The sequence below is a fragment of the Aspergillus homomorphus genome (genome assembly GCF_003184865.1).
Source record: "Aspergillus homomorphus CBS 101889 unplaced genomic scaffold BO97scaffold_13, whole genome shotgun sequence".
In the NCBI taxonomy this organism is placed as follows: domain Eukaryota; kingdom Fungi; phylum Ascomycota; class Eurotiomycetes; order Eurotiales; family Aspergillaceae; genus Aspergillus; species Aspergillus homomorphus.
Genome location: NW_020291899.1, coordinates 393554 through 415057, shown reverse-complemented (window position 1 = coordinate 415057; position 21504 = coordinate 393554). Strand labels below are relative to the sequence as shown.

Here is a 21504-nt window from a genome sequence, read left to right as displayed (position 1 = left end):
CGAACCGAAGACCTGAATCAATCCAAAACCACCACCCCATCCCTCAACGCCGGGCCCATCCCCAACTCAACCCCTTGAGCGATATCGCCCAAGTGCTCCCCTCTCCGGATCCTGCGCACGACTTCCTCGACCGTTGCACCAGTCCCCCACCTCAACGCCGCATACACCACCTCCAACTCCGCGAGTTGATCCTCTTCCCTCCGTTTCGCGGATCCTTCGCCATTTGCATTCTCAATCGGCGCGTATTGTGGATGACGTTGTTGTTGTTGTTCTTCTTCATGCTCAGTGTCCGACTCCGGGGAATCCCGGTGCTCGTCGATCTCGAAGATTTCCATTCCCCGCGCCATGCCCAGCTGGTCGCGGAGCTGGTTCGCCCGGCTGCGCAGCCCCGCGATCAGCTCGGCTTGCGCGATGGCCTGGCGGTCGGTGTCTGGGGCTGCGTATTTGCACTCTTGAGGGGTGCTGCGTGCCACGCAGGTGGCGCAGGGGGTGAGGCGGTTACACTGGTTTTGTTAATACTGAGTGCTGTAGAAGGGGGTTGGGGAGAGTAGGTTTCATGGCGGCATGGGGATTGAGGTTTATGGTGTATGGCTACGAGGGTAAACGGAGCTTTAGATGTAGGTGATTAGGTTGGTTTTGGGGGATATGGAGTAGGAGAAGAAGAAGAAGAAGAAGAAGAAGTAAGGACGCTTATATAGTAAGGTAACTTGGCAAGGGGAAGAAAGAGGGTAACCATACTTTCACTTTGCGGGCACGACAGGGGAGACATGAGGCGGTGGGACGTGGCTTGGATCGATGGGATGTTTGTTCAGGCATGTTCCTGGAGGAACTACTGGGAATGAAGCTGAAGCAGAGGAGAAGAAAAGAGAAGAATAGAAAGGGAAAGCGAAAAGCTTCAGACTTCAAATTGGGGAGATGAAGAAGAAAGTTCAAGTCCAAGTTCAAGTTGCAGCTGAATTGTAGATCGTTGGAATTGGCGGGGAATGACTTTCTTAGCGCGATGACTAACCGGGCTAGACTCTCTCTCTCTCTCTCTCTCTCTCTCTCTCTCTCTCTCTCTTACACACCTACACTTTCTCTCACACTCTCTCTTTTGCTTCACTGTCCTCGTTTTTGAATCCAGCTTGGCAATCCTTCAAGTTACACATAGCCAGCACAAATTCAATTATACTCCGGTCTTAGCCTGGAGTGCAATGTAAAAGCTTTACTCCCTCCTTCTGGGGAAGATCTGCCAAATCTCCGACGGTCTCGGGTAGATCTACCAGGGGTCCGGAGATTACTCTTGAACACTAAACTCTCCTATACTGCTTGCTGCACGACCAAGACATCTTCTCACCTTCTCCCTCATCTTCTTACTACTCTGGCCCAAATTTAAGCTTACCTGCATATGCTTCCCCTCCCCCTTCCCTGCACCATGGCACCCCTTCACCATCCCTTGAAACACAATGCATTCCTCCCTATTGTCAGCCTTGCGTCCAAGCCATGCACCTCCTTGATTGACAGTCTCCATATATATCTCCAACCCCTCTGCCTCTGTGCAGAACGTGTCGTCCGCCCTACATGCACCAAGGCCACACCCACCTACACTCACCCACCATGAAGAAATCCAGGAATTCCCGAAAGCAGGCGCCTGTCTTGCGGCGACGCAGCACTCGCAAGAAGGCCCCGTCTCCTCCACAATCACCACTTTCCACGCAACGACCCCGCGTGCTGTTTCTTGCCAACAGTGAACACGGCCAGACTAACATTATCCTCGCATTGACCCATGAGCTCCTGGTGCGGGGTGACACCGAGGTGCACATTGCCTCCTTTCCCAACCTGAAACCGCGCATCGAGAAACTGCTCGCAGACAACAAGCTTGACAGCGATAGAGCCCAATCACACATTCATTTTCACCCTTTGCAGGGCCCCACAAACACTGAGGCCTTTGCACGCACAGGGAAACGTTCGATCTGCCACCCGCCCGGCTATGAAGGTGCATTGAAGGGCTTCAAGTCTCTATTCGAGGAGATCTGGGCCTGGAATGAGGAAGAGTATATTCAAGTCTATGATAGCTGTCGGGAGATCATCCAGGCAGTTGACCCTACCGTTATTCTGGTCGACTGCTTCTTCCCACAGGGACGGGACGCGGCCTATAATGCTGGTCACCAGGCTATCATTCTGTACACTACCTCCGTGTTGCATGTGGTGTATGGGCTCCAGCCGTTTGGTGCTTGGGCGTGGAAATTCCCCATGTAATTGCTCTTCTTGCCCGCTGGCATGTTTTTGACTGACTTTTCACAAGGCCAGGGACCGACTTCCCTTACCCACTTCCGTGGAGTCTCGTACCCTCAAACGCCAGGGCCGCCATGGATGCTGCTAAGATGTACCGCAGTAGTGGCCGTCAACGACAGATCCGCGAGTGGAGGAAGCGACACGGCATTCAAGGCCGATTTCCTTTTGCGGATGCGTGGCGACCTGATCGATTTCATCTGACTCCGGGTTTGAAAGAGCTGGACTGGCCGATGGAGATTCCAGAGAATGTACTACCTTGCGGTCCAATCCTACTGCCCGTTGCCCCCGTCAAGACGCAGGACCCAGAGTTATACCAGTGGCTGCATCAGGCGCCAACGATCTTGATCAACTTGGGGACGTTATATGCCCCTGACCCAGGAATGGCGAGGAACATCGCTGCAGGTTTGAGGATGTTTCTGGATTCGCGGACAGATAAGCTGCAAGTGTTGTGGAAGCTGCCGAAGCATAGCCATGATTGTGCGCACGTCTTCGAAGAGGCAGAGGAACTGCTGGCTGCTGAGATTGAAGAAGACCGGGTACGCATCCAGCCATGGTTCAAAGTTGAGCCCTTGGCGATGCTGCAGACAGGGCAGATTGTTTGCTCCGTACATCATGGAGGTGCAAATTCATGGTACGAGTCTATACAGTAAGTCGATTCTCTTCTATCAGGCTGAGTAGGGACATTAATGGTGTACAGATCTGGTATCCCTCACGTCGTCCTGCCTGGCTGGCAGGATTGCTATGAGAATGCTGTGCGTACAGAGTGGCTCCAAATCGGCGTGTACGCGAACAAAACGGCTGCTCCAGGTGTTGATGCAGATGAGTTGGGTCGAGCTCTGATCAAGGTGGTCGGCAATTCCGCAATGCAGGCCTTAGCAGAAAAGCTATCAGTACTTTGCTGCAAGAAAGAAGGACGGGTGGTAGGCGCCGAGAAGATTGCTGAGTTGGCATACCACCCGGAGAGAATGGCCCTGCCTATACCCGAAGTCATCCAACATCCGAAGGACAAGCTGCGCACGATCAGAAACAAATTCGGAGGTGTTCTCGAAACTGTCAGTCGTCCTCACCTGGACAAATACACAGCCTCAAAGTGAGCCATTCATTCTGCTCGTGCCCCCTATCCCTGATATACATAATCGCTAACCACAAGAACTAGAAGCTACGGCCCAGTCAGTACACTCTTCGTCGCAATTACAACGAATACCTCACTCCTCCTGCCCATCCTGGGCTACGCTCTCTTAATCCTCGTCCTCATCCCATCCCTTCCAATACCGCTTCTCATACGTATCCTATACCTCCTTTACGTCCTCGTCATTACATACTTCTCTCCCACGTCTCTTCCCTCTTTCCCTTCACCATCTTCCGCCCTCCGAAACTCCCCCCTCTGGTCCCTTTACACCAGCTACTTCCCTCTCAAGCTTTACCGCAGCACTACCTTATCCCCTTACCAAAAGTACATCTTCGGCTACCATCCCCACGGCATCTCCATTCGCGGAGCCATCGGCGCCCTCGCCACAAAAGGCGCCGGCTTCGACACCCTCTTCCCAGGCCTCAATCACACTCTCCTAGTGTCCGACAAAGTCCTCCGCGCCCCGCTCCTACGCGAATACGCCCTCTCCTTGGGAATCGGCAGTGTCAGCCGGACATCTTGCATCAAGCTGCTGTCATCCGGTGGCCACGACGGCAATGGGCTGGGCCAGGCAATCACGATCTGCGTCGGCGGGGACCGCGAAGCGCGGATCGCCCGCCCCGACCGCATGGAGTTGGTGCTCGGGGTGCGCAGGGGGTTTATCCGAGTTGCGATCGAGATGGGAGCGCATCTGGTGCCAGTGATAGCGTTCGGGGAGAACGAGGTCTTCGACGTCGTATACCCCGATGAGGCTGATGCACATGCAACAGGCAGCAAGTCGGTCGAGAACAAGAACAAGAATAAGCAGGGCGGCGGTCTCCACACGGCAGCCAAAGTCTGGAAGGCCATCACGGGCAAATCGACGCGCGTGATCAGCGGACGATGGGGCTTGACGGTGCCGTTCCGGAAACCGATCCATGTGGTCGTGGGCAAGCCGATCCCGGTCAGGGAGCAGCGGTATGTGCAGGATGAAGCGTACGTGGAGGAGATGCATCGGGTGTATGTGGAGGAGTTGCGGCGGCTGTGGGAGGAGTGGAGGGAGGTGTTTGGGGTGCAGAAGGATGTGAGGTTTGAGATTGTGCAGTAGATGCTTATTTCTTCGTCTTTGCTTTGGGGGGAGGGGGGGGTTGGTTTTAGGATCAAAGTAAAAGTTACGTTGATGAAATACGCTTCCTCTCGGGATTTTACATCTAAGATTGTGATTGTATGTAAGGCAAACCAATGAATGAAGTCAATGTACGAGAACTAATCGGTTTGATTACCAAGGTAGGAGATAAGAAACATGATGGTCGTTCGTGACTAGGAACTTTTGCGAAAGAAAACAAACGAAACAAAAGTCATGGCTAGGACATTTGTGGAGAAGACACCCAAAAGTGAGAAAAAGGGGTTTACTCCTCATCGTCCTCGGCGGCCTCCTGCTCCTCAGCGGCAACCTCCTCCTCCTCCTCGAAGGTGGTGGCAGGGACGCTGTAGAGACGGAGGACGGGGCGGTTGGGGTCCTTGATGAGGACGTACTTCTTGACCTTGTCCTCGTCCTCGTCGGCGTCGAGGGCGCGGATGCGGTCGACGATGGTGCGGACAATGCCCCAGCCGTTGCTGAGGTTGAGGTTCATCTGGGTGGCGAGGTCGCGGGGCTTGTAGCCGACGACGCCGAGGACGACGTGGGCGGCGGCGGAGCGGGGGTTCGCGCGGGAGACGAAGCCGAGCTTCATGGCGTCGGCCTTGGCGAGGATGGCCTGGGTGGTCCAGCGGGCGAGCTTGGAGGAGTTGTTCTTCATCTCGGTGGCGACGACGGCGCCGCGCTGCGACCACAGCTTGGAGCGCCAGTCGAGCGCGCCGCCGGAGCCCTGCGCCTTGCTGTCGAACTCGTTGAGCGCCTTGACGACCAGCTGCTGGTCATCGCCGCCCAGCGGGTTCTTCATGACCGCGTCGATCTCCGTGCGCACGATCATCTGCACCGGCTCGCCCTCGTCGCGTTCCAGCGACAGGTCGAACCGCCGGTACTTGTAGCCCTTGGACGCCAGGGGCTCGGTCTCCTCGGCCGCGTTGTAGAACGGGTTGGGGTGCGCCAGCTCGACCTTGGCGTCCTCGGCCTCGGCCACCGTCTGCAGCGCGAAGTTGTGGTTGATGAACGTCGCCTCCAGGGCCAGGGCGCTAGGGGTGTTGATGGCGGCGCCCTCCTGCTTGGACGCGGCGGCGGCCGTGGCGGCGGACGAGTCGGCCAGCTCGAGCGGCGCGTCGGCTGCGTTCTCGTTGACCGTCACCAGGTCAATGGACGCGCCGTCGCGCTTGTCGAAGTAGATCTTACCGCCCTGGTGCACGATGACCAGGTCCCACGAGTAGACGCTGCGAGGCGCGCACATCAGCGTCGACAGGATGTCCGCCGACGCGAACACGGTTGCCGCGTTCTTCTCCGCCAGCTCCTGGATGACCGGGTCCTGCGACGTGGTGACGTTGTAGGCGGCGCGGTCCAGCGCCTGCAGACGGCGCTCGGCGTTCTTGACGGGCGCCTTGTCGTACGACCGGTCGTAGTAGTACATGAATCCGTACGAGTCGATCTCCTCGCCCTCCGGCGCCTCCATGTTCAGCTTCGACAGCCGGCTGAAGTCCACCTCCTCCAGCATCGTCCAGTCCGGTCGCACCGCCACGGACGCCTCACGCGTACGCTGCGGCTTGTCGTAGTCCTTCCATCCGAACCGACGACCCCGGTTACCCCGACCACCGCTCCGGTTGTCGTAGTACCGGTCGCCGCCCTGTCCTCCACGGCCCCCGGCGCCGCCACCACCGCCCACACGCTGGAAGCCCGCGCGTCCACCGCGCTGAGCACCACCGCGCTGCGCCCGGCCGCGGAACACCGTGCCGCCGCCGCGGCCGAAGGTGCGCTTCGTCGAGCTGCGTGTGTTGTCCACCACCGAGAACGAGGATTCGTCTTCGGCCACCTGCACCGAGAACAGGCTGGACGATCCGGCGCCGTAGACTTGCTGGTCTGAATATTAGGGGAGAAGGTCAGCCGATGTTCGTTCTTCCCCTTTGAGATCCCCTCTCTTTCACCAACCCACAACACCCAGCACAAAGAGAATATCAACATACCTCTGTAGTTACGGTTGTAAGCCTGACGACCACCACGGTTGGAATCCTTGGACTCAGCCGTCCAGTCGGCCATCCGACCCAGCTTGTCTCCCTTGGAGAAAGGCGCATAGGGAACTCCGTCGAGCATGTTGTCACCTGCGTTGGCGGGGCCCCAGGTGTCGTCGGCCGGCAGGGCGGCGACGAGGTCGGCGATGGAAAGAGGAGCCATGATTGTGTATGGAGATGTGTTTTAGTTTTCAAAGGGAGGGGGGAAAACTAAAAGTGAAAGGAAAAGAAGACCCAGCAAGAAAGGGAAAAGGCCTTGATCTGGGGGAGGGGCTGGTCTGGTCGGATATTGAAATGGAGCGACTTTGCCAATCGAGGAATTTTTGTGTCGCGAGTTTGTGGCTGGTGCGTCTTGGCGGTGAGGAAGGACTGCGCCTCGGGGTGCACCGCCACGCGGGATGGGTGGGAATGCTGTGTGGCTGAGTCAGCTGTGCGTGCATAAGTAACTGCTATTTTGCTGGTTGGCTATTTTGGGACTAGGATGATATCTAAGGTAGTCCAAGATTGTTTGCCATGTTCGAATCTTATTCAATGCTTATCTCTACCTATCAATATTACGCACTAGTTGATGGGGCCGACGCTGTTGACGATGCTTATCATCCTCCCTGCAAATTCGAAGCAACTCGAGTCGTTGACTGGCGTACGACTTTATTGAATCGATCGCTGGTTTTAGCTTCCAATCTTTCCGTGCGGCCTGTCTCTAAGATCTTTTTTAAAGAATAGTATAGTTGCATACTACTGTGTGGCTATGAATCCTGAAGGTGACGTATTCTGGTGGTTGCCGGACTATTGCACATATCGAAGAGCTGCTGAAGAGCTCCGGAAGCTACGACTCTTCTAACCTCCTTGGAGTTCCTGCACTCCTAGGACCCAGCAAAGTTCGGTGAGATCGGTAGGTTCGATAGCTCGGATAAGGTTATCTGTCGCTATCAACAGAGGCTACTCCGGTCACGACCAGCTGAAGTGAATGATCATCTATCCGAAACAATAAATCGATTGGCAAATGGCCGGTGGAGGACTATTTATTTCCTTGGTCACTGTGGCGGACACTCTCTACCAGACAGCAATACTGCTAGCAGATTCACACGGACTCACAGTCACAGCACTGTCGATATCATGGTTATCAAGCTATCCACTGTCCTGCTATTGCGGGCAAGCTCCTGATTTGATACCAGAAATACAGTCAGTCTGGGTGACTGATAAGCCGTCGGTCGATGACAGGCCTAAGCCCACTGGCAACACCGGACCTCAATTCTGGGCTCGGGTCTTTCTTGCTGGTACCTGGAGCATGGCTCTTGGCTGTAAATACCGCATCGCCACCACTGCAGTGGTCAGAGTCAGGTCGGGGAGGTTGTTTGACGGAGAATGGCCCATGACCACATTTTGAGACTTCTCCATTCCAATATCTGGCTGCGATAACGGAGAATCTCGTCGGCTCGGTATCGACAGTATTGTTCCTGCGAAAATGAGGAGGAACAGCTGACGTCTACGGTCTCCGAGTAGCTGTCTCCAGATGAGATCAGCTTCACGCTGGAACTCAGCTCAACAGCTCTCCGACATAGTCCGACTCTCATCCTCACTCAGCAACAAGTCTTACATCTGCCGCAACCATGAAGTTTTCTCTCGCCTTCACTATCCTGGCCATCGCCGGCATTGCCTCGGTCGTCCCAGCCCCCAAGCCCAACACCCAGTCGCTGAAGAACCAAGTCAAGGGCGTCGCCGCGCAGACCACATCCACCACAAGCGAGAGCACAGCACAGTGGACCAATCGCAAGGTATCGCCCCGGTGCTGTGCTACGGCTCCCTAACCACTTCGCTGGATCTGCTCCTGGATCACATCCTCGCCGACCTGGACATCAACGCGGGCAGCATTGTCGGCTCCGTTGGCCTTCTTTGTACGTTGCGGGCACTGTCGATGTGGAATGCAATGCTAACGCTTATGGTAACCAGGCAAGCTTTACGATAGCACCTGCACCTCGACGCCGCAGTGTTGCTCTGAGGTGAATCTCCTAGTAAGTTCCACCCCTCCTGTTCAGACCAAGATGAAATACTAATAAGATTGTAGAACTGAGTCCTTGCCCTGGGATGCTCCGCACTGAAGCAATAGACCCTTCATGCATCGCAAGACGACAGCGATGGCCTATCGACAAAAGACAAACAAGCCTCACGTCACACCTCTGACCGTCTTCTTCAGCTTTAGCATAATAGACCCTATAAAGTATATACCTTTAATCAACAACACAAAGCTTCATACACTCACCTCATCCACAAGCCCAGTTCTAAACCCTTCCCCCCAACCCAATCCAGACCCGAAATCAAAACTCCAACCCCTCCAATTCACCCGCATGACTCTCCTCCCAAGGAAACACCCTCTCAACCTCCCTCACCAACTCCCGATGCCTCTCACTTCGCGGCTCAATCCTCAACCCCGCCGGCACAGGATGACTGATAACGCCCGGCAAGAACACAGGCTTCCACTCCTTCCCCACACTCTGCTGCTCAGGCGCCCGGATCCGGAAAACAGTTAGCGCCTGCGCAATCGTCAGGAAGACGTTGGCGTCCGCCAGGTTCCGGCCGGGACAGACGCGGCGCCCGAAGCCGAAGATCAGGAAGTGCGGGTCGCGTTGTTCACTTCCAGTTTCACCTGCAGCTCCTCCGGTGGCAGCAGCAGCAGCAGCAGAAGTAGGGAGGAAGCGCTCGGGCCTGAATGCGTCTGGGTCCGGGTATGTCGCTGGGTCGTGGGTGAAGGCCCTTTAACCCAAGTATCCAGTCAGTCAGTACTATTAGGGTGAAAGTGTGGTGGAGTGGAGTTGGGTAGAGAAGGGAAGGAAATAAGGCTGAAGGGGATAGAGAACGAACCAGATATTCGCGAGGATGGACGCGCCCTTCGGGATCCAGTACCCTTCATACACATCATCCTGCACAGAGACATGCGACAGATCCAGGGGGACAACCGGATGCCACCGGAAGACTTCCTTGACGAGGGCGTTGATGTACGGTAGATTCTCGCGGTCGTCGAAGGTAGGCAGCCGGGTGGCGGGGCCGAGGAGGGAGTCAAGCTCGGCTTGGGCTTTGCGCTGGACGTCGGGGAAGAGGGCCATAGCTTGGAAGAAGGTTGCGATGGAGGAGACGGTCTTTTTTTGCGGATGCGTGCACAGTCAGTAGGTAGACTTACCATCTAGATAGGGGGGTTCGTATTGACGGGACGAGTAGAAAGGAAGCATACAGTATCCGCGCCCCCAGCATACAGCGACGCAGCAGACCATTTAACCGTGACCTCGGCCTCGGACCCCCTTTCCAACTCGGGTTGATCCTCCAGCAGGTTGGAGAGGAAAGACGGCGCGAACCGGCCCTCGCGCATCTGTTTGCGCACAAAGGCGTACGGCAGGTCACTGAACGCCGTGACGGTCTTCTTGTACTGGCGTGCGGTGCGCACGAAGCCTGCGCCGGGGAACCAGGCGGGGAGATAGCGCACTGCGTATACACTTTCAGTCAGTCATGGACAGCCAACCTGAGTCAGACACTTCGAAAGATGGGGCAGGGGCTCCTACAAATTGGTATGAAATCCACCGCATACGTCGCCGGCAACATCGCCACCGAGAAGTCCTCCAGCGCCCGATCAGCCAGATCGACTAACGGGTCGCGAGCGTGCGGTTCAACCGTATACCCATACCCCATCTTCAGGATAATGGCGCCGGCTTCTCTGTTGGTACATCACGAGCTCAGAAGTCAGCTTATGTCTGGGTCGTCTCCCTTCAGGAGGAATGGGAGAGAAGTCGACGACGGCCGCCTTACTTGCGAATATGCTGGATCAGATTCCCCGGCGACGCCAGAACCCGGACCAAGAACCGGCCCACCTCCGCGGTTTGCACATCGTTGAACCGGGCGACCGACTTGTTTGATCCGATCTCGCGGTGGAGGTTCTTGCGCGTCTCACGGAGGCGTTCCGTGCTTTTGACCGAGCCGAGGACGTTATCCCAGCCGGACCTGAGTTTGGTCGTTAGTTGGTGGGTTGATGGACCACAAAGGTTGTACTCACATTTCAGCGAAGTTCTGCTGCGGACGCGACGAGTGGATCGCGGATCGCTTCTCCAGCAGGTCCACGGCGTGGCGGGCTTCGTTGAGGATGATGATTGTTTGTCCGAAGACGCTGAGGGAGCTGATGGGGCCTGGTTATTGGGAGTGTGATGTTAGACAGTGTCGGCTATTTTGCAAGGTGGTGGGTGGGCATCCAAACCATAGAGCTCTTTGTGTTTGAGCCAATGGAGCCAGTCTTTCTGGCCGGGACGAGGGAGGTCATTTAGATTGCCGATGATGGGTTTGCGTGGAGGGCCCGGAGGAAGAGGCGGGTGTTTCTTGCGGGAGGTTAGGGTTGTTGCGAGATAGCCCGCGAGGATGAGGAGGACTGCGATCAAAGCCGGTAGCATGGTGCGGTTTTGAGGATAAAAGAGAATGAGATGCTCGTTCATTCAGTTCATGGCTAGGCTTGGGGTCTTATATCAATTACTTGATGTCATCAGAAGAGGGGGTTCTGCAGCTGGGATTGCAGAACAGATGATCCGACCGAGTCGATGATTGGTGTGGAGGGGGGTTGCGCTCATGCATGAGAGTACCAGAGTGGTACATCACCGACGGCCACATATATTAAAATAGCTATTCGGGGTTGTGATTGGCTTGCGTAGATGCTGCCAATAGGGAAGAAGGTATATCACAGCTACATGACCCGATTTCTTGGCAATTCCTCGTACTCATCCAAAAAGCAATCAAGTCAGCCCTGACGCTCGAAAGGTAAACCTCGGAAGATATTTCCAGTCCAGCCTTGGCATGCATTCTCCCATTCTCAATTGCCTCGACACATCTACAGTAGACCCATCTAAACCCCTACAAAAACTCCCGAAACCACGCAACCGCCTGTCTAAACGCCTGCTCCTTCGCAAACCTCACCCGCCGCACCTCCGGATCCCCACGCACCGCAAACCCATGCTCGACGTCCGAAAACACCGTAATCTGCCAAGCCTGATCGCTCTTCCCCAGAATCTCCTCACTCTCGCGTCTCTTCTCTGCCGGGAAAATCGGATCATGCTCTAGAACCCACCACCCAGCTCAATCAGCACATACCCCTACCCCCAGAGCCATCCTCCACCCACCCACACCCCAGAAGCTAGGGAAGAAAACTCACGAGCAGCAGCAATACTCAACGGCCCCCGCACGGCCTCCAACTCCTGCGCAGTCATCATCGTCGGATGCCCCGTGAACCCGGCATCCAGCGCCCCCATCCCAGGCCGCAAGAAGCGCGCCACGTACTTCCCGCCAAAGCAATACCCTACCCCGCCGACGCGCTGACAGCCGAGTGTCGTGCGGATGTACTTGAGGATCGTCTCGATGATTGGGTCGGTGTGCGGCGGCTGGTGGTTCTGGGCCCATTCCATGATCTCGAAGCCCTGGGGCCGGTTGAGCGGCACGCTGTCGCCGGTGAACAGGTCTGGCATTACGACTAGGTAGCCTGCGGCGGCGAACTGGTCGGCCAGGAGCTGAGCGTTGCGGAAGCGGTGGCCGATTACGTCTGTTAGGATTAGGATGGCGGGTTGGGGTTCGCTTGGGGTTGGGTTTGGCGGGTGGGTGATGTAGGTTGAGACTATTTCCCCCGGGAGAAAGGTGGTTAGTGGTTGTTGCTTGTGGGGATATATGGGGTAATTGAGGGTGGGGTTTACTGTTTTCAATGTCCTGGATTGTGCCTTTTGGGTTGCCTTCATGGAGGGTCCCGATTGTGCAGCAGGTGGAGAGGTTGTTGGAGGTCATTTTGGACGGTGGTGGTGGTGGGATTGGAGGTGCGAAGAGTGATGAGGGTATTTTTTGGATATGTGAGGGGGGAGTGGGCATATAAATATGAAGCAGAGAGGGGTACGGAGGCTCGGTGTCACGATGGAGTCTCATTCCTGCATCCTTGCTATCTCCGACGGGTATCATCCTATGTCCGAGTAGTAACAGCCAAGGAAGAACTAGTGAGGTTTAGCAGTGCGGTTAGTGCCGTCCAGCGGACATAACTACTATTAAGCTCCTAAGAAGATGGAGATAAGAGGCTTGACTCTGCCCTGGCCCGCTCGGGAGTTGTTGTTCGGGGCCGGCAAGTGACGAGCAGTTGGCGCTAGAGCATCTTGCATGATTTTACGCGGTAACGCTCGCGAGTTTAGTCTGCACACCGAGCGCAAGGCTGCTGTTATCTGGACCATTCGATGGCGAGCACAGAAGTGCTCGGTGATTTGACGTAATCACTCAGTGCATACTCACCGTTGTAGAATCAAAGTATTCCATGTTGATTAATGCAATGTAAATTATAATTGCAAGCCGATTCAAAATGAGGATAGTAGGAAATAGTGATTTACTATAGGCAAAGGCTAACAAACCCGTACACCTTGCTGAAAGAAAAGGCACAATCAACACTTCACACATCATTAACCATAATACTGCGTCGTCATCTCACACTGGTAGAAACTCGGATACGTAGCCTTGATCATATCCGCACCCTGGAATAGTCAGCACCGATCGGAAGCAACAAAATAGAATACATACCTTCTCTCCAATCATGTACACCGCGTTCTGAATCCGACAATCCGGGATAAGGGGAATGATAGACGCATCAATCACGCGAAGGCTCTTGACACCATGCACCCGCAATTCCGAGTCCACCACACCCTGTTCAATGGACTTGGAAAGCCGGGCTGTGCCGCAGGGATCTTTCAATCGCATTAGCCAAGTCTCATAATAAAAGATGAAAAGTCGAAACTCACGGTATCCAGTCTGCGAATGCTCGAGAACCATCTTCTTCATCGCCTCGTCCGAGTGTCGCGGCATAGGCCATGGGTAGTCCTCCCCGATCACATCCTTCATGCCCTCGCCTTGCATTAGAATCTCATCGACAAAGCGCACGCCTTCTCTGAGCGCGATGATGTCCAGCTCGTTCGAGAAGAAGTTGAGGTTGATGTACGGCTGGTCGCGGGGGTCGGTGGAGTTCAGCTTCACCTCGCCGTTCCGGGAGAGGGGGCGAAGAAGGTCGACGATGACAGTCAACCAGTCACCCTCCGTAGGCACGGGGAAGTGCCATTGGAATGCGTCGGAGAACATTGGCTTTTTTCCAAAGTCAGCCATTTTCACTCCCTTTTTTTTACAACAGTTGTAGAAGGAGAGGTAAACGTACCACAAAATCAATCTCGAAATGCGGCTGCCCCTCAGGACCGAATGGATCCTTGCCGCCGTTCTGCGCCTTGGCCTCCCGATACTCCTTGAATCTCTCTAGACGGTCATCAATCCGAGGCAGGGCGACCATCTCCAGCAGTCCACTACTGTACGGGCCCTGTCTGCTCTCCCGGTACTTCTGCACAGCGGCCGTATGCGCCGGTCCAGCGCGGAGCAGATGGCTGTCAAGGCCCATGCCTGTTTTCAGACGGAAGACGTGCGGCATGATCGGGTGGTCGAGGAGGTTCTGACCCACATGCTCCGAATGGACCACAGGCTCGATACCATGGCGGGCGAGTTCCTCCTTGGGTCCGATGCCGGACAGCAGCAGCAGCTTGGGGGTCTCGAAGACTCCACACGCAACGATTACCTCCCTTTTCGCCTCGATGATGACCTCCAACCCGTCGGGTCCCAGCACGGTAACACTCACCGCGGTGTCACCGTCGAAGTTGATCTTCTTAGCGATGGACGAGTGCAGGATGGCCACGTTATCCTTGCCGGTTAGGTACGCGCCGCTGGAGGACCGCTCCCCCTTATAGATACTGTTAACGCAGTGGGTGAGCCCCTCCATCTTACCAGAATAGATGTCCTCGCTGATCGGATGGCCCTTGCTCGTCCAAGCTGCGGTCAGTGCGTCGCGGAAGGGACGTAGCTCGGGGACTAGGTCCGCGTGCGAGACGTGCACCGGTCCGTCACGGCCGATCTTCGCCAGCTCGTTGGGGTACAAGTTGTCGTCATCGTGGTATGTTGCTGGCTGTTTGTGCAGTGGGTTTGAAGATTAGCATTTGTATACTTTTACACGCGGGATTTTCAACGAAGGTGATTCGCTTCCGTACCTTGCTGAAGTATTCCTTGCATCCGTTCCATGTCCACGACGGACCGCCGTACTCGGCCCATGCGTCGAAGGTGCCCTTGCTACCTGGGACCCAGGTGTAATAGTTCAAGCAGCTACTTCCCCCGAGTACCTTGCCTCGCGTGTTGGGTTTCTCGACGCGCTCGTAGGAAGGCTTCTTGATCATGGTGGACTTGTAGGCCCAGTCATGCTTACTGCCGCGCAAATCAAAAGCGCCCGCCGGAGTGGTGATGTTCTCGATGTCTTGTGGGTTGCTATCACCCGTCGTTAGTCGGACGGTCAAGTCTTCCTGCATGGGACGAGAAGGGACAGGGTCACGTACGCGATACCCGCTTCGATCACCAGAATCTTGACGTCGTGGTTCTCGGCCAGTCGACCGGCCACCACGTTGCCGGCAGTACCTCCTGGTTCATCGTTAGAGTTCAAGATATCATCATAAGTAGTGGGTATGAGGGAAGTATACCGCCGATAACCACAAAGTCAAAGCTATCCACGCTAGGAACGGTCATAATGACAGGTGCAAGAAGATTTGAATGAGTTTTGGTTAGGATTAGATGCTAATGGTTTGCTTTGTCGGATGCTCTCTCAAGCACAGCCATTGTTGTCTCTATATAGGATAACCCAGCGAAGAGCATCACGAATGCCAGAATGCCATCGCCATGACGTATGGACGAAGCTCCACCTGCCAGCCGTTTTCGAGACCCACTCGGGATATGCCAAGATTTTCTGCACATGCCCTGCACCTGCAGATCACGACTGGAGCGGACTTGAAAGATGCCGAGTTGTCTCTATTGAAGGCTTAAGTCTCCGAACTACTCGTAGTTGTGGTGGGGACCCATGAGACGTACCACGAGTGGAGTCACAAACAGAACTGGTAGCCCTATTAGAGGGGATGAATCGTCGGAAGCGACGGAGATAAATTGCTTGTTTTGGGCCATTGCAGTCCTGTTTATAAGCAATAGCAGACGCCATTAATACTTCACGCATCATCCATTCCCACGGTTTTATATTAATGTTGACGTCGGTTGCTTGCAGGCCGGGGAATCAGCACGAAAAGTTGCCGAGCCTCAGCCGCGTTGGACCTGGAAGCCTTATCAGCTTGGATCTGGTTTTAAGGGGGAACAAGGCCGGTCTAGAACCGGTTCGTACTATGCTAGGATCATGATTCTTGTTTCTGGAGCGTTAGAGCTCCAGCCTTACTAGGGACTTCCTTGCTAGGTCTGATCGCCATGCCTCTCGAATCATCTCGATCATCGGGTCGGTATACGCACGGGCATATATGATTCTCCGGACATAGAATAACCCGCCAATTTGAACAACCGAAGCAGGTCGTGGCAGAGGAGTGGTGTTGTTTCTATGATGCTTCGGTTTCAGTAGGAGGTTCGCCAGACATAGTGTGATACCAGTCGGTAGGAAGCAGGGTTACAGTAGTGTACTAACAGTCACACTTGTGCAACTTCTTGTGTGACTGCACGAAAGGTAGAGATCCGTGAGCGGGGTTGACAGCTGATAACAAGCTGATCAGGGTGACATAACAGTTGATGATCTTAACAACAATACATCACACGAGAAACTAACATGCCTCACGATCGCCAATTATGGCTCCGCCAGAACATGGACAACCCAAAATAAACCGACCATAATGGCCCATGAAGGACATCTGTGCTGCAGGTGCAGCGCTCATCGGCAGAGTGACGTGGAAAGAATACACGAGAGTTGAGGGGAAGAGAGGGAAAGAGGGGGGGTTTATAGTCAGTCGGCCATCACATGACATGACACGAACGCATAAGACAATCGGAGGGCGACGCAGAGAACTTCTGCACCAGGAAAAACCATACATGATACGAAAGAAAAATAGGAAGGATATCAGGTGAACGATTGAGATGATCATAAGAAATTTCTAATCACCTACCCAACACAACACGCTACACTACACACCGATGGATTCAATGTCATCAGCATCAATGACAACGCGACAGAAGCTTCCAAACTCTACCTCGACGCCACCCAAAAGCAAAGCCACGGCGACAACGGTGCGATTCAACGTGGAGTAGCCTATAAAGCCGAAGCGCGCCTCGGGCACCGTGGCCACAGGGATAAAGTCACCGCGGAGAAGCATCACCCCACCGATTGGCGCCCGGGGCTCCTCGACACCGACAATCTCAAACCCATACGGCGGTCCCTGCAGCGAACGTTTCACCTTCAGATCGGGGAGAAGCTCCAAGAATTTCTGGTCGGGCTCCACGCCGAACAAGCCGATGGGGCTGAAGCGATAGCAGCGATTCGGCAGGCGCAGCCAGGGCCGGCACTGCTCCTGCGCGGCGGGCGTCAGGCTGAACTCAGCAAGTCCCTCGGCAGGCCCAACCACCGCCCAGGGGACGTGGAGCTGGCTCTGCAGGAACTGCTGCACGAGGTGCTCCTCGGGCATGGTGCGCGTCTCCGGGGCGAAGATGAGCTGCCAGGCGCTAGTCGCCTGCTGGTGGTGGGCGCGGATGTGCTGGATGAGCGAGGTGTGGTGCCAGTGCAGGAGACCGACGTGGGTGACGATGACGGCGTTGAGGTTGGGCCGGTGCACGCACTGGCTGAACTCGTCAATACTCGTCACCGGGGCGAAGTCCGCGAAGCCGCCCTCCATGAGAGGTTGCACAATGTCCCACCAGGGGCTGACGGCTTCGAGTGGATCGTCCCCGGGCGGGAGGACGAGGATGAAGCCCGCTCGCGGAGCGAGACCTTCATAGGCCGTGAACCTCGCCCGGGCTTCAGTGAGCTGGAACGCTTGCTCTCGGGCTTCCCTCGGCTCAAGAAGGACGAAGTGGGCCGGGTCAGTCATGGTGGTCGCTTGGATGATTTCTGGAGGGCTATATTGCGTGCTTTAGTAGTTAGGAAGTTGTTACTCCACGGATTTTATTGAGTAGCTCGTGGAGCTATTTATGCCCGTGGAGAGACCGAAGGGTTAATATGGATAGATCCCTCAAGGAACTGGGGATTTTCTGTCGATAACAATGGACGATGAAGAATGCCTTGTAACGAAGCTGACAGAACAAAAAGAGTACTCTTTGTTCAGTCTCGAGAACCAATGCACAGTCGAGCCCTACTGAGTCCCAACCCTTTCCAATAGCTCAGACACAAATCCCCTCGCCACCATGCGATGCTGCCACACCAGCCGCGCCAGCACGGTAACCGTCCCCAACGAGCCCGCCAACCCCACCCCAACAAGAGCCATCAGATCCCAGTTCCGCACTTTATACAGCGGCATCCTCATATCCGCTGTCTGCAGATGCATGGGCCGAACCTCTCTCCCATCCACCATCCGCAATTCGGTATCATACAGCACTTCTTCCACCAGATCCGCCGCGAAGTACTTCCGGCGCGCCGCCACCCGGGCGATCCGCTGCAGCCGTAACGACTCTCGTGCATACTTGCCTTCCACGTCCTCAAGCACCCGGCACGCCTTCTCAAAGACCTCCTCCGCTGTGAAGGAGAACTTGTTCAGCGGCTCTGCAACACCACCGTGCACCAGCCGCGCGGTGTTGGCGATTTGGTCTGAGAAAATTCCCATCGCCAGCATCGATTTGCCGTGGTAGAGCCCCTCGTTGGCGCTAGAGCCGCCGCCATGCGTGAAATAGAGGCGCACGGCGGGGTGGTCGAGAATGGCACGCTGGGGCGCGAAGTAAGGGAAGAGAAAGGCGGGATGGTGTCCGGCTAAAAGTTCAGCTAGACTGATCTCTTCTCCGTCTCTGGGCTTTTCATTCTCGAGCGGATTTGATGAGGCAGCAGAAGGAGGCATAAAAGTGAAGGTGGCGGATGGGTCGAGATCTTGTCGGCCGCTTTGGCCCACCGCCCAGATGACGCCGTCGATGACGGACTCCTCCAAGAGACGGAAGAGTGCGGCGAGTATTTTGGAGGTATCCGCCATGGAGAGGATGATGTGCGTGCCCAAGGCGATGTAAATGACACTATTGCGGGAGGATAGGAATTGCGCGTGCTGCGCGTCGCATGGCGGGTATGTGTCGCTCAGTATCGGACCCACGGCGGCGGCGAGTGGCGGAAGGTCGCGCGGGACCTCCAGCCCAAAGAACGAGTTGATGAAGACCAGGTAGTCAGGTTTACTGGGATTTGGGATTGAGTAATGCACGCCTTGGGCACGACGCATTCGCCTCGTCCAGCGGAAGAGGCGGATGATCTCTCTCAGGCCCTTGATCACCACGAGTTCGTTCTTAAGACGGAGCCAAATAGGAGCGTGCTCTGAGGTGAGTGTTCCATCAAGCTGGAAGCCCGGCTGACCGGGTATGTAGCTGCAGGGGAGCGTCAAGACCGGCATTTGTGGATGAACGATGGCTATGGGAACTTGGTATTGGAAGTGCATGTCTTTGACGGCGTCGACAAAGAAGTCGGCGATGATGAAGTCGGGGCGACGGGCGGGATCTTCCATGATGGCCTTGAGGTGTATGTAAGTCACCGGCCAGAAGGAGTCGAACATGTATTTCGAAGGCATGGCGCCCGCGAGGCCAACCGACATGTCCCAGTTACGCATCCTCAAGTAGTGCTCATTTAGTTGCTGGTCGGTCGGACCGGTGCCGAGTATATGCAACTGCGAAATGAAAGGGTAATCTTCCGTCCAGTGCTCCTGGCCCTCCATTGTTGCAAAGTCGACTGTGTGACCGCGTTCGGAGAGAACCCTACCCAGTTCGAGGACGGGAGCTGGATTTGGGTCAATTGCGGTTTTCGAAGTGGAAAGGATGACATACCGGCGTGTGTGAAACCTCCAGTCGTTACGACCAGAAGAATCTTACGCGATGGATGTGCGTTGTCGTTCATTGTTTCCTTGGGCGAAGGGCGGAAAGGAAAGGGTTGTTGATTCTGAGTAGACCATGTGCATAGATGTCCAGTTGATTTAAGTAAGACTGAAGACTGATAACCCACCCTAAGATATGGGGCGCTCCGATCGTTCCGTAGGCTCTAGCCAGATCGGAAGCATGGCCCCAATAATGTCAGGCCATGGGTTACGAATCCGGATCTTTGAGGCTTAGATTCGGAGCCATGTCTTGGCTCCATCTCTCCCGCAGATACAGCGGGGCGAAAAGATCGAGCTGTCTGCGATACTGCCTTGGGTTCTTCTTTTATTTTTTGGTCTCATTGCTATGACCTTCACGACCAATGCAGTGTCAAAGTCACTGTGAGACGAGATCTTTCCATCCGCTGAACCTGGGTTGTCCAATCCTTCCTCCCGGTCAGTCAGCTCCAGGCTCAGGGCTTATGCGAGTCTATACCCAATCAGGAAGCTGTTGCGAAGGCCGAGCAATGACCGTATCACGAGAGCTCACTCATCATTGTTGTTTGCTGAAAGGATTCGCAGCCTGGAACCTCGCTTTTTCCCAACTTGGGCTCTCTGCTTATGCTTGTGAGAGATGTCACTGCAGGCAGCCATGTTAATCAGAGGAGATATAGGCTCGATCCCTGTAACAGAGATAGTAGAGTCCAACATCGTAGTATATAAGCGGCGGGACCGTCTTGTCGGCTGGGACTGACTATTCCTCTTCGCGCATCAAAATCACCGACCTCCAATCACTGTACTACCTTCGTGCGACACTGCCAAGAAGGGATCGACCCCCAAACGTATCCTCATTCGTACCGCGACAATTCTCCCCAACAGTCCTCATCGCAATGACGAAGTCTGCAACAATCACAACCAACACAACAATCCTCACGAATGCCTCCCCTTCCATCCACCGCTCCACTCTCACCGACTGCACTCTCTCTAACCTCACTCCGTCAGACTCTATTACCCGGAGCGTACTCAACGCTGTCACCATCACTGGGATCAACAGCAGCGATCAAATCAAGCCGGTGACCTCGAACTCGGCGCCTCCCCCGGCACAGCCAACATCAACCAGCATCGACCGCTCCAGCTGCTCCACCTGCACGATCACCCACTCCCACCTCCGTCACTGCACCCTCGCCAACTGCACGCTCGTTAAAGTCTGCTCGAGCAAATCTGTCCGAGCCGACCAGTGCAGCTTAGAAAACATCACGTCGCTGCGGAGATGCACGATCACCAACTCAACCGTTGGAGGACGGTCGTGGATGACGCGATGCGATGTCCATGCCTCTGAGATCGGGGGCGGGAGTGCCCTGCGACGCAGTTCTGTGGCGCGATGCCGTGTGACAGGGAGTCAGTTGAAGAAGGCGCGGTTAGTGGACTGCGAGGTTATAGGGTGTATCGTTGTGAATACAGACTTGAAGGGCGTGATCATTAAGAATGGGGTCTGGAGGAACGGAAGCTTGGTGGGGAAGGTGGTTGAGAGGGAGAACATAGTCGTTGTGAGCAGGGACGGGAATGGAGATAAGGTCTGTCAGCCCTGGCCCGAACTTTAAGAATTACAACTGGTGAGGTGGAGAATGAGATGGCATTGAGGAGGCTAACTGGCATATCGATGATAGAAAATGCATGACACTATCCCCCAGGAGGTGGCTGTGGTTGGAAAAGCAAAGATGGAAAGAGAAGTGGTTGAAGATAGTGAGAGCGATACTGAGGATGAGCACTGGGACGAAGATGACCAGAGTCGACAGGGAACGTGTAAGGAAAAAGGGCCCCCGCCTCCTTATTGGGCTTAATGAGGTTGCCGAACCAGGAGTTTGGCGATGAGGTGCCCTGTGAGCTGCAGACCACTCCGTGTGGTTAGGGGCCTCGTGCAGTCGGAACAATTGATCTGTTCTCTGCATCGGTGGCTCGGATGAGACAAGTGCGCTGCATGTACTCTTGTTCGCGTAAAACATTGGCCATCGCGAGATCACACTTCTGTTCCTGGGAAGGGCGTTAAGACGATAGCAGTGAGGAAATCTGAACATTTGCAAAGTTGAGGCCGCAACTGTTGACAGG

General features: G+C 55.2%; 10 protein-coding genes across 10 annotated transcripts; 3 read left to right on the top strand and 7 right to left on the bottom strand.

Annotated features, from left to right (window-relative positions):
* Positions 1–17: 17 nt before the first annotated feature.
* BO97DRAFT_423671 (uncharacterized protein) lies at positions 18–1348 on the bottom strand (the record flags this gene model as incomplete). The annotated part of the gene is made up of 2 exons (XM_025696905.1): positions 18–503; positions 1337–1348. 2 exons carry the CDS (start codon positions 1346–1348, stop codon positions 18–20), a joined length of 498 nt encoding a protein of 165 aa, XP_025552621.1.
* A 248-nt stretch (positions 1349–1596) lies between these two features.
* BO97DRAFT_442472 (diacylglycerol acyltransferase family) lies at positions 1597–4490 on the top strand (the record flags this gene model as incomplete). The annotated part of the gene is made up of 4 exons (XM_025698263.1): positions 1597–2234; positions 2285–2920; positions 2972–3364; positions 3431–4490. 4 exons carry the CDS (start codon positions 1597–1599, stop codon positions 4488–4490), a joined length of 2727 nt encoding a protein of 908 aa, XP_025552620.1.
* A 151-nt stretch (positions 4491–4641) lies between these two features.
* Positions 4642–6817, bottom strand: BO97DRAFT_367026 (eukaryotic translation initiation factor 3 subunit D). The gene is made up of 2 exons (XM_025692642.1): positions 6494–6817; positions 4642–6389 (listed from the first exon to the last, which is right to left on the bottom strand). Exons 1-2 carry the CDS (start codon positions 6699–6701, stop codon positions 4792–4794), a joined length of 1806 nt encoding a protein of 601 aa, XP_025552619.1. The 5' UTR covers positions 6702–6817; the 3' UTR covers positions 4642–4791.
* A 1234-nt stretch (positions 6818–8051) lies between these two features.
* BO97DRAFT_423668 (uncharacterized protein) lies at positions 8052–8592 on the top strand (the record flags this gene model as incomplete). Its single annotated transcript, XM_025696904.1, has 2 exons — positions 8052–8433; positions 8489–8592. The coding sequence occupies 2 exons, from the start codon at positions 8052–8054 to the stop codon at positions 8590–8592; spliced, it is 486 nt and encodes a 161-aa protein (XP_025552618.1).
* A 17-nt stretch (positions 8593–8609) lies between these two features.
* On the bottom strand, positions 8610–11017 carry BO97DRAFT_404920 (cytochrome P450). Its single transcript, XM_025695068.1, has 7 exons — positions 10776–11017; positions 10578–10707; positions 10334–10525; positions 10090–10241; positions 9765–10012; positions 9398–9672; positions 8610–9289 (listed from the first exon to the last, which is right to left on the bottom strand). The coding sequence occupies exons 1-7, from the start codon at positions 10963–10965 to the stop codon at positions 8854–8856; spliced, it is 1623 nt and encodes a 540-aa protein (XP_025552617.1). The 5' UTR covers positions 10966–11017; the 3' UTR covers positions 8610–8853.
* Positions 11018–11369: 352 nt separating this feature from the next.
* On the bottom strand, positions 11370–12349 carry BO97DRAFT_367022 (dienelactone hydrolase family protein). The gene is made up of 3 exons (XM_025692641.1): positions 12250–12349; positions 11718–12173; positions 11370–11622 (listed from the first exon to the last, which is right to left on the bottom strand). The coding sequence occupies exons 1-3, from the start codon at positions 12335–12337 to the stop codon at positions 11420–11422; spliced, it is 747 nt and encodes a 248-aa protein (XP_025552616.1). The 5' UTR covers positions 12338–12349; the 3' UTR covers positions 11370–11419.
* A 641-nt stretch (positions 12350–12990) lies between these two features.
* BO97DRAFT_413439 (GMC family oxidoreductase) lies at positions 12991–15133 on the bottom strand (the record flags this gene model as incomplete). Its single annotated transcript, XM_025696291.1, has 7 exons — positions 12991–13062; positions 13109–13272; positions 13327–13663; positions 13734–14525; positions 14608–14878; positions 14947–15028; positions 15088–15133. The coding sequence occupies 7 exons, from the start codon at positions 15131–15133 to the stop codon at positions 12991–12993; spliced, it is 1764 nt and encodes a 587-aa protein (XP_025552615.1).
* Positions 15134–16554: 1421 nt separating this feature from the next.
* Positions 16555–17454, bottom strand: BO97DRAFT_413438 (uncharacterized protein; the record flags this gene model as incomplete). The annotated part of the gene is made up of 1 exon (XM_025696290.1): positions 16555–17454. The coding sequence occupies one exon, from the start codon at positions 17452–17454 to the stop codon at positions 16555–16557; it is 900 nt and encodes a 299-aa protein (XP_025552614.1).
* Positions 17455–17715: 261 nt separating this feature from the next.
* BO97DRAFT_433724 (glycosyltransferase) lies at positions 17716–19442 on the bottom strand (the record flags this gene model as incomplete). Its single annotated transcript, XM_025697618.1, has 2 exons — positions 17716–19325; positions 19373–19442. The coding sequence occupies 2 exons, from the start codon at positions 19440–19442 to the stop codon at positions 17716–17718; spliced, it is 1680 nt and encodes a 559-aa protein (XP_025552613.1).
* A 730-nt stretch (positions 19443–20172) lies between these two features.
* On the top strand, positions 20173–21422 carry BO97DRAFT_39044 (uncharacterized protein). Its single transcript, XM_025693768.1, has one exon. It carries the CDS (start codon positions 20289–20291, stop codon positions 20997–20999), a length of 711 nt encoding a protein of 236 aa, XP_025552612.1. The 5' UTR covers positions 20173–20288; the 3' UTR covers positions 21000–21422.
* The last annotated feature ends 82 nt before the right edge of the window (positions 21423–21504 follow it).